This window comes from Pongo abelii, chromosome 18, assembly GCF_028885655.2.
Source record: "Pongo abelii isolate AG06213 chromosome 18, NHGRI_mPonAbe1-v2.0_pri, whole genome shotgun sequence".
Classification (NCBI taxonomy): domain Eukaryota; kingdom Metazoa; phylum Chordata; class Mammalia; order Primates; family Hominidae; genus Pongo; species Pongo abelii.
The window spans coordinates 25,171,349-25,182,017 of record NC_072003.2 but is presented as its reverse complement, the minus strand read 5'-3'; the positions used below and the strand labels follow the sequence as shown (position 1 = coordinate 25,182,017).

The 10,669-nt window shown below is 42.4% G+C and overlaps 1 protein-coding gene across 5 annotated transcripts in view; it reads right to left on the bottom strand.

The window, feature by feature from the left end:
• Positions 1–302: 302 nt before the first annotated feature.
• Positions 303–10,669, bottom strand: part of LOC100436918 (ubiquitin carboxyl-terminal hydrolase 31) — an 89,350-nt gene continuing 78,983 nt past the window's right edge. For all 5 annotated transcript variants that reach the window (XM_054533626.2, XM_063717207.1, XM_054533628.2 and 2 more), the window contains one exon: positions 303–8,500. In XM_054533626.2, coding sequence (XP_054389601.1) covers positions 6,930–8,500 — 1,571 coding nt within the window. In that variant the 3' untranslated portion in view covers positions 303–6,929. The remainder of the gene's footprint in view (positions 8,501–10,669) is intronic.

Genomic DNA, 10,669 nt, shown 5'->3' with positions numbered 1-10,669 from the left:
TCTGTTGGATTGAACCGGAATGTGAGTTTTTTGTCCAGTTCCATGGCCCAGGACAAACTGTCTCTGATCTGTCATGGAGGAAATGGGAAGAACCATCCCTGATTGTGAAAATTATACAAGCATGGATGTGACTTTTTGTTTTAAACTTTTACACAGAAAACATATGTATACATCTTCCTGTAACTTGTGTTTTAAACACTGCAATTTTAAGGCATTTTGTAAAGACTGATGCAGTACAATTATTATTATAGTCAACACCAAAAAGATATCAGTTGGCAAGGGGGAGAAAGGAGAAATGTGGCTTGAAGAGGACATCATGTAATAAATTTATTATATTTTGTTACATTTTCCACTTTTCTCTTAATTCCAACTGTATACTCTATAATCAATGCTGTTTCAGAAATAAAATGTTTCAAACATAAAAATATAAATTCTGCTTCTTAAAAGTGCATACACTTTGAATAACAAAACATACAAATAAATAACAGAAATCAGTGACACATCTCATGCACTTGTTCTAAAATAAATTTAAAATGTACGATACACTTTTCTTCCAGCCTCTAGGAAAGACATCCTGCCTTCCATATTACTGTACAACTGAAAATGAAAACGACACAGAAATCACTATCCACGGTGCATGAGTAATACCAAAGCACTTTGTGTACAGTGATGTGACATGCAGCTTTTAAGACAACTATAGAAATTCCAGTGTAAAAACTGAAGAGTTCAATCAAGAAACGATTTATGTCAACGGGGCTTAAATTCAATTTTAACCAGTGGTGAGAGGCACAGTTGGTGAGCAGACCTCTATGGAACGCAAACACGTATTTGAAAGGCCTACAAAGAGAACTCCAACTTTGGAAATACTGCAACTGCTTTTGCATTTGGTATGACACCACACCGTTTATAATAGCACCTAGGAAATTTCATATTGCATTTGGATGACTGCAACAGATATCACTATTCTGGATGGCCTTTCTAAAGAAACATTTCCAACTTGCATGTTTACTTGTATCTTTATTCCTTAAAATGTTGAAAACACCAGGTAAATTGTGGTGTTTTGTAGGCAGCGAGGCTCGACAGAATGAAACCATCAGATTACTTCGAAGGTGTTGTAGTGCATTCAGCTCACCACAGATTAAAACTAAATTTTATTTGCCTCCACAGTTAACACAGAGTGCCAAATTCTGGGATGTGTATTACTTAGTGGTAAAACAAACAAAAAACAAAACAAAACAAAAACAAGAAAAGATAGCAACAAGGTTTTTTTTTTGTTTTTTTTTTCCTAAAAAGACACCAAATAAAATGTTTCACATTCATTTTCAAACTAAAAAAAGAATTCCTGTAACCACATTCTGGGTAAGAACTATCCCAGAGAATGAGCAAAAGTAGGAAATTCAGCGGCAGCCTGGGGTTTGCTACTGTAATTCCTACAAAAAGGCAATAATTCTATCAAAAGCAGGGACAGGCTTTCCAAGGCTAGGAAGGTTGTTTCTTTTCTTCTTCGACAATTTCTAGCTCAGAGTGACTTCCCTAGTCCCCCACGGGTCTGGGGAAAAGGCTCTGGGGACGGATGCAAACCCCACGGGGACACAGCCTGCTCCAGCAACTAAGACCACCAATTCCCACCAGACTGGCGAGTGCTAGGCCATTCATAACATGCTCCAAGCTCCCAAACTGGGCCTTGAATCAGAAGGGCCCTTGTATTTCAAATGGGAGCATCAGTATCTCTCAATTCTTTTCATTCTTATTTTTTTGCCTCTCCTACACAACTGAGGAATCAGTCACTCCTGAGTAATTCAAATGGCAGTGATTCTCGCCGTAATTCTCAGTAAAGGGATGACATATCATAGTGGTTCTCAATCTGACTGCAGATTAGAAACACCCAGAAACTTTTAAAATACATGGTAATTCCTGGATCCCACCCCTACATGAATTAGATCAAAAGCTAGGGACTGGGACCCAAGCACTGTATTTCTAAAAGTTCCCCAGCTGATTCTAGTCAATGTGGGTCTTCACTATCTCAGACAAGTCATTCAGAAGAGGCTTAAAAGAATCTTGAGGAAAATACATGTGTGAGATTCAAAAAAGCCTCTCAAATCTGCTGTGCACCCCTTCTCCCAAAAATTGGGAAACACTAGATTTAAACAAATGTAAGATGGATCTAGAACCGAATCCACCGCACAACACTCCCAGAGATTCCATGGGCTTAGTCTAATTGTGATCAGTGGCTGGGAAGCCCCAAAGCTTTTCAAAATAGCTCTAAGTCTCTACAAAAGCATCTTTAAATTCTTAGCACTATTAGAAGCCACATTCTTTCCTTGTGACCACAATAGAACCCTTGAAGATATAAAAAATTAAAATCTATAGAAAATGGCAGGTTATTTTTAGAACAAAACACTTTAGTCTTCAGGCTAAATACAGTATGTACACCAATGATGTGTTCAACATATCCAATTCCACTTCTGCTTGCAAAACACTTTACAATCTCGCCAATGATCAGAAAAACAGCAGAGAAATATATGCAGAGCAAAACAAGAAATCACATTCATGCTCTTCCTCACAATGAGTAAGCCATATTTTGAAAATCACAAATTTAAAAAGAGCTCCATAATTGCTGCCTTTTTTTCTTTAAGACTTAACATTTCATGTCTATATGTTTTATTGTTTGCTTGCATAGGTAGTACGAGCATGCTTTCTGATTAAACGGAGGCCACGCACAATTGTTTTTACTTGGGGAAAAAAAATGGTCATGCTCAAAATGCATCTGCAAAATACTTTGAAAGTTGATCAAAAGGCAGTGTGAGACAGTGTTCATTTAAATAAAAGCACTGGATTTCTCCCCAAACCATGTAGTAGAGTTTAACAATAATGTGCCCTTTATGAAATGAAAGTTAAAGACAGCCTGCACAGTAACAGCTACTTTTTGTGTTCGTTTATGATAGGTACTGGTTTGCCAGCAAAGTTTGCCTTTCTCAACTACAAATAATACAAAGTTCCACGCACCTCCAGAATACGTGTTTTATTGAAACTGTGCTTATGATTTGCATACTATTTCAAAAATCCAACCCAGAAACACTAGTTATCTTTGTATTCAATAATTATAATAACCTACATAGGAAACAATCACTTCGGCTGTTCAGTAATTTGTCCAAATGAAATGTAACGTCTGATGCCCCTCTATGTGAAATAAAGCATGTTTATTTCAAATAAATGAGCTTTGTTCGCAGCTCTTCTCTGCTCCATTTTCCCTAAAGGCTGCCACTCTTGGTCCCTTTACATACTGTTGCTATTTTTTTTCATGGTAGTTATTTTAGAGGAATGACAATGTCCCCCTCAAATCCCACATCCGTCTCATACAAACATAGATGACCCAATGTTAACGTAAAGTGACTGTGTAATGGATTTTCAACCCCTAAATAGTAGAGACAGCTCAGTCTGAAAAGGTGGATGGAAGAGTAAAATGTCTCTAAAGATGAAGGGCACTTTTGGTTTCCAGACGGAACAGACTTGCTCAAGAGAACCACAAGCCTTAGCCGATTTGACCGGAATCCATGTGATCTCTTTTCCCAGGAGAACTGTCACTCCATTTAGGACACCATCACATCCCTTGCTTGATGGGCTGTGCTCCCAGGGTTCCTCAGCTACAGCAAATCCCTGAAGCTTTCAGTTTTGCCTCTGTGCTCAAAGCAGGCCCTCCACAAATGTTTGCAGAATGAATGATGAAAACAAGATTGCAAAAGCGTGTTAGGCAGCCTCACAGATAATTACAGTATTTTAGCACACCACAAATACTCCCACATCCGTTTCCACTGGTCCAGCATATTATTACTTACTTTCAGTTCAGCTGCTTTCAGAATGAGAAAATACAAAACAGATGGGAAATGGTCTAAGATGACTGGAGCCTAATGGTTTGAGTTTCCCCATTATCTAAGGGATTACCAAGGCAAGATGTAGGGCTGTTTTAAGGAATGATATGGCCTCAGTGCAATGGATGTTTACAAGAAATCAAGAATAAAACTTTTTTTAAAAAGCAAACAAACATTACAGATACAACATTACTGTTGGTGATTATTTTGTGCCTACCAGGAGATGACTGCTCTAATCAGGCCCATCTAGATGTCAACCAGAAACCCAGGCCTATCATCCCTAGCAGATAATTTTTAACCCCAAAGCACATACACGCTCATTGTGCTAAATATTGTTGGGAAAATTAAAAAAAAAAAGAAAGAAAGAAACCAACACCAAGTCCCCAACCCTACCAATGAACTAAATTGAATCAAGTAACTATTTTCCCACAAGATACTTTCCACCCCAAGGAGCACCTCCAAACTTTTGGGCCAAATAACCTTTCCTGTGGCCTAAAGTTGTACCTAGTTGTTGGAGATAATGAAATTTTCACTGTTTACCAACCATGGAAATAAAATAGCTTCATGATGTCTAGACAATGCCATGATACTTCCTGATTTTTTCTATTAAACCTGAAACAAGGACTAAACTCCATGACATACAGTGTATAGACACTGACATTTTATTCCAGATCCCATAGAAAACCAAAGGGATTTGTAGAAACTTTTTTCCTTTTTTTTTTAAGTCACTAGACATCGTGGAAAACCCATTCCTAGATAACTCAAGAATAAAAATATTTACCACTGTGAAAATTAAACTAGTTTCTATTAATGCTTGATTACAGCAAAAAAGAAGTGTTATTAAAAAACTTTTGTCTAATCAAATTATAATTGTTTCAGAGATTCAGACAGGAGACTTCAAATGAGATCTACCTATTAAACAAAAATGAGAGGTTTGAGTTAGACATTCAATTCCTTATATAGATGATCTCTTATTTGGTGCATCTTTTTCAGGAGATAAAAGCGATACAGAAAAACGAGAGCGGTGGCTACACACTGATGGGGCTGTGATGTGCTGGGCTGAAAGCAATGACAGCATCTAAGGCAGCCAGTTGCCGCAGATGTACTGAGGAGATGAGAGTGGTGCTGCTTTGAGAACCCACCAAAATCTCAACAGTAAAACCAGGACACCGAGTGAAGAGTTGAGTACAGGGCTGAGTGCAACGGACAACAGGCTCGCAGTCAATGCATCACATGGAGCACTGTGGTAACTTTCACAAGGCTAAACGTCTAAATCTTAAATACTGCCAAGGGTCTAAAATTCCAGCTACCCTCAACGTTAAGTGGCCTCCAGACTTGCAAGTTACCAGCTAATGCGCAAATTAGCAGCAAAATAAAGTTAAGTAACCTACTAAAAACTTTTCCCAAGAGATATTCTTGGGGGGAAGAAAAAAAAAGGTAGTGCAGAATTCACAGCTATGCATGCATATATGTTGTAGTTAATTCACACACAGCAATACTGAAAAGGGAGGTTATATACGGATCTGTGCATCAAGGGTTCAAGAAGAACTTGAAGAGTCTGACGAAAAACACTAATATTTAAAAGCACATAAACTTAGCATGCTGTATTTACTGCCAAAGTGACAAATGCTGTTCAGAGAGAATCAAGACCCTCTCTCTCTTGACATTTAAAAAAAAAAAAGAAAAGCTAAAAATTGAGCAGGAAAGTATTGCCAGGAGACCTTGAAAAAGCCTGCAAAACTATATATTTTGCTTATCTGTGAGGTTTTTTTTGTGAGGTTCTCCTTTGTAAGAAATGCAATTTGCACTGACACGGCCAGATGGAACACACTCCAAAGCCTGCTTGTGAGTTCTGGGCATGAGATGAAATCTTAAGAACAAAGAAGAAATAATAAATGAGTTACTGAAAGGCAGCCCTAACAGAGACTGACAGACAGGATCTGAAGTGCATATGTAATACTTGATCACACAACGCTTCAACATACCACCATTGGCTTTTGGCAGAAGGCAACTTCTTTCCTCTCCAAGCTACAAGATGAGGGAACATGAGCCCACAGACACAGGGCATCGTGGAGCTTCCCACCTCTAACGGAAAAATGCAACACCTCACAAGGAAAATGATGTCCAGTCTTTCACCCAGTTTAGAATCTAGAAGTTTTTTCCAGGAATCTGTCAAAGGTGTTAACTGCTCTACTACAGTGCAAAATTCCAATAGCCTTAGCTAGTAATTTCAGAAGGAAAAAAAATAAATGAGTGACTGGCTTTCTGGCTATCCAATCTGCCACCTCTCAGGACCTATCCCAAGAGTCAAGACAGGTTTTGGTGCACACGTCGCCACAGAATATGAAGGTGGTGAAAGGCTTCATTTCTACCTCGAAAACGTCTATCTGTGGCAGTAGGAGAAATGACACAGTCACCCACATGGCACCTTCCTCTTTAATCCATTTACTGGTGTGCATCCATGCTAGACTAGCTGAGTATATACCTGAGAAACATTAGTGTTAAAATATTGCCCTTTACAAAGACTGGTAGATGGGGCGAAAGTGCAGAAAGCAAGAGTTTTTCCCTCGATTTGTTTCATTGTTAGAGTCACAGTTTTTAGAGCTCCTGGTGCCACCCCCAATCCACAGTAAGGACAAGTCCTGCTCAGAAGAAACACGAGTCAGCTCCTTCCTCCTTCTACGCGCTAATGGTAGCTTTACTGGTTCACAGGTTTCAAAACTCTCATATCCAAAGAAAGTCATTAGAGTTCTCTAGAAAGAAATATGTACAATTGCTAAAGGGACCGTCCTGGGTATCGTCTACAATTATTCCAGTTAGCTTGGTGTCAATGTTTTGCCTATGGCTGTTATTTGGTTCAATGGCAGAATAAGGCGACGCTTTGAACAATTTGCAATTGAATTAGACACACACACGCACACACTCACACACACAGACACACACAGTCGGGCACGTGACTCAAAAAAGTACAAAACAAAAGCACAGGAGGCTTTGGTGGGAGGGCAGGGGTTCTAAATAAATAAACATCTTTACAGATAAAACACTTTGATTGCAGAAATATCACTGAGGTTTATGAGAAGGCCGTGCAGAGGTTTGCATGCTAGAAGATAACTTTTTTGAGGATTTCTCTGCAGACTGCCTGCCACCCGGAGATGAGGGAACTCCAGAGTCTAGTTGGGAAGACTTGGATTTGCGAGCGGACAGCAGGGAATGTTTGGCAGAAGCAGGGTCCTTGGAGACAAGCTGCTCTTTTCCCGTTGTATTTGCATTTGGCTGCTGGGAAGCTAGAGGCTGGTGGCCTTTCTCTGCCTTGTCGTCCCCGGTGTTCTTACAGACGGACTTAACAGAGCTCCCACCAGCCTTTTTAGAGAGCAAGGCTGTCTTGCCAAGATCCGTCGAGCGCCGGGTTTCCTTCTGTCTCAAGGCTGATTTGAAGAAGGACAGCCCCTTGTCCTCAGACTTGCTGTCCCTCTTCAAACCAGACTTGATGCTTGTGCTGGGGGAGCGCAGGCTGGCCATGGAGGAGCTCCGCACGTGCTTCCCGGCCCCCCTGCCCTCCCCTGCTCGGGCCTGGCTCACCCGAGGGGAGTTGGGTTTGGAGGTGGAGGTGGCGCTGGCTCTGTCAGAACCCAAGCTTTGCCTGGAGCCCTCTCTACTCAAGCTCCGGTCTGAAGTCCTGCTCTTCCCAGGTGGGAAAGGGCTCCTTGTGGCAGGGCCCGAGGCCTTTTTGGCAGATGTGGAGGAAGCAGTGTAGGTGAGGGCCGATGCTGACTTCTGCTTCTGTGGCGAAGGAGATGACATGGAGTCCTGAGATTTCGGGGATGACTCCTTTTTGGGTTGGGCAGGGCCAGGGGATGAATGCCGTCCACTGCCCCTGGAAGAAGAATCTGCTTTGCTGCGGGAGCGGGAGGGCTTTAGAGAGACTTTTACAGGAAGAGGAGAAGAAGGGGATGTACTTGAAAGGGAAGACTCCTGGCTTGCCAAGGCTGGTCTCCCCTTCCGCAAGCTTTTCTCTGGCTCAGAAGTGCCTTTGGAATTGGGGGATCTCTTAGTTGTGCTCTCTGGTTTCTTTGCGAGTGAGCCTGGGTGGCTGGGGGGTTTCACCTCTTTGACTGGAGAGCTGTCTACGGAGTCGCTCTGATCCACATAAGCGATCTGATTATTGTTATCAAATGGACCAGAGAGCGGGGGCAGGCGGTCCCCTTGTGCTGAATGTTTGCTCTGTGTATCTACGACACTGGAGTTCAATCTGCGGGTGTCCGATTCATCTTTGAACACACCTTCCATGACAGCCAGAGGGGCCCGGCCCACAGCCTTGTGCTCACGGCGACTATGACTGTCGCTTGCTTCCTGGTAACTGCTAGAAAGGTTCCGCAAGCTACCAAAGCAAGAGACAGAGACCTTGTCATCCGCTGCCTCCCCAATCTTCTCCAAGGTGGAAGCAGAGCTGTGAATTGGCGAATCCCCTGAAAATCGGGATGGAGAATTGGAGCGCATCTGCAGCTTAGCGGACAGGGACCATGAAGGTCTCATGCAATTTTCATTGACGGCCAAGGGGCTGGTGACAGAAGATCTGGATGACAAACTCTGACGCTGGACACTTCTCACAAATGGTCGAGTTGAAAAGCCTCCTGAACACAGTAAAGAGAATACTGTTAAGCTAAGCCAATGAAGACATTCTAACAACACTGTAAGACACTGAAGGTGAAACAAAGGTAAGCCTCATGGGATGAAAGGAGCATGACCTTCAGAGCCAGCCCATCTGGGATCAGGGAGTCCCTGTGTGGCTTTGACTTTTCTGAGCCCAGTTTCCTTATGTATAAAATAGGGATATTCTAACTCAGGATCATTCTAACACAGCAAACTTCTATTCGCCTCCTTGCCCTACATCAGGGCTCGGTATAACTTTTCCTGTGAAGGCCTAGACAGCAGATGTTAGGCTTTGCAGGCCAAACATTCAACTCCGCCACTGCTGCATGAAAGCAGCCACAGGTGACACGTAAGAAAACGTGTCTGACTGCGTTCCAAAAATCTTTACAAAGAAAGGCAGTGGGCTGTATTTGGCCTATGGGGCTACAGTTTGCTGACCTCTGGTCTAACTCACAGGGCAAGTGTGACGATTAAATACAATCTTACAAGTCCTGTGCCCAACAGAGAACCTGGCACTCCATAGATGCTGTGAGCTATTGACCCAGCTTCATTACCTTCCTGAAGGTGATCTGGGGCTCACAGAAATGAAGTCCTTGACCAAGATTACACAACTCATTAAAGGAAGAGCTAATACCAGAACCCAGAACCCCTTGACCCCCCGCACCACTCAATTCCACATGTAAGCTGGCCTGTCGTTGACTACAGATGTGGATCAATGCAAAGAGCTAAAAAGACTTGGATATCATATACTCCTATTTCCAGTGACTTAAAACTTCCAAAAAAATATTCATAATCAGAGGCCAGGTGTGGTGGCTCACGCCTGTAATCCCAGCACTTTGGGAGGCCGAGGTGAGTGGATCACGATGTCAGGAGATCGAGACCATTCTGGCTAACATGGCGAAACCCCGTCTCTACTAAAAATCCAAAAATTTAGCCAGGCTTGGTGGCAGGTGCCTGTAGTCCCAGCTGCTGGGGAGGCTGAGGCAGGAGAACAGCATGAACCCGGGAGGCGGAGCTTGCAGTGAGCCGAGATCACGCCACTACACTCCAGCCTGGGCGACATAGAGAGACCCCGTTTAAAAAAAAAAAAAACAAAAAACTCATAATCAGAACCACATACTCCTATTTGGTGTGGCTCAAAACATCCTAAGAAAATATTCTAAATTAAATTTTCTACACAATGATACTACAGTTGTGATATTTACAAAATTCTGTCTTTATAGAGCTTAAGAAATAGGCTCTATTCTGTGGGCACCACCCAGCACCATTATACAATGATGATGCTTAAAAGGATATTGATTTCACCAACTGCACTGCTTAAAAATAGATTGAGGCAAACCTTATTGAGGCTTATCGTTAAAATGACAGTGAATTCTAAGTTTAAAGGCAGTACTGAAAATAACCTCTGCCTGAACAAGCAAAGGTTCACCACTCAGTTTTCCATAAGATGTGAGGAGCCGGAAGGAGCTTAGGAATTGCAGTCCAATGTTTTTATTTTACAAATAAAGAGGAAGAGGCAACAAGCCAGAAGAGGTGGCAGAGCTAGAGCTATGGTGCAGCTCTCTTCACCTGGCATTCTTCTTCCAGACTACTGCAATTTTAACTCTATTTCATTTTCTCAGAATTACAGTGATCGAAATGCTGGCTGCAGACTGAGACTTGTTGGCAGATTGAGTCACTGTGCTCATTATAGAAGCTGCACTCACTCCTCCTTCCAGCTCCCAGTACTGTGGCTGCCTGGTCCTTCCCACACCACCTGGGTCCCTGTCAAAACTAAGGTCTATCCTGCCATTACCCAAGCAGAAAGTGAAAGTTTAAAAAGAAAAAAAAAAAAGAGTTCAATTTCTATCAGACTTTTTACTATCTCTATGCAAAGGCAACAACAGTTTTTGTTTTAGATGCTTCTGTACTAAAAAGAACATTCCACAGCTTCCTCCTCGGGGAGCAGCATGGTGGAAAGGTGAGGCTCTCCTGGGGCCAAGAGAGCCAGGGGCCTCCGTGCCAAGCCTGGAGCCGACTCCCCACCAGGGCCCGGGCAAAGCACAACCTCTCTGAGCCTCTTCCAGCTATTCTGCTTTTTAAAACACTTTGGGGGAAAAAAAAAGTATACATTGGTATATAAAGCTCCAGCCTCCACAAGAGACCTTACT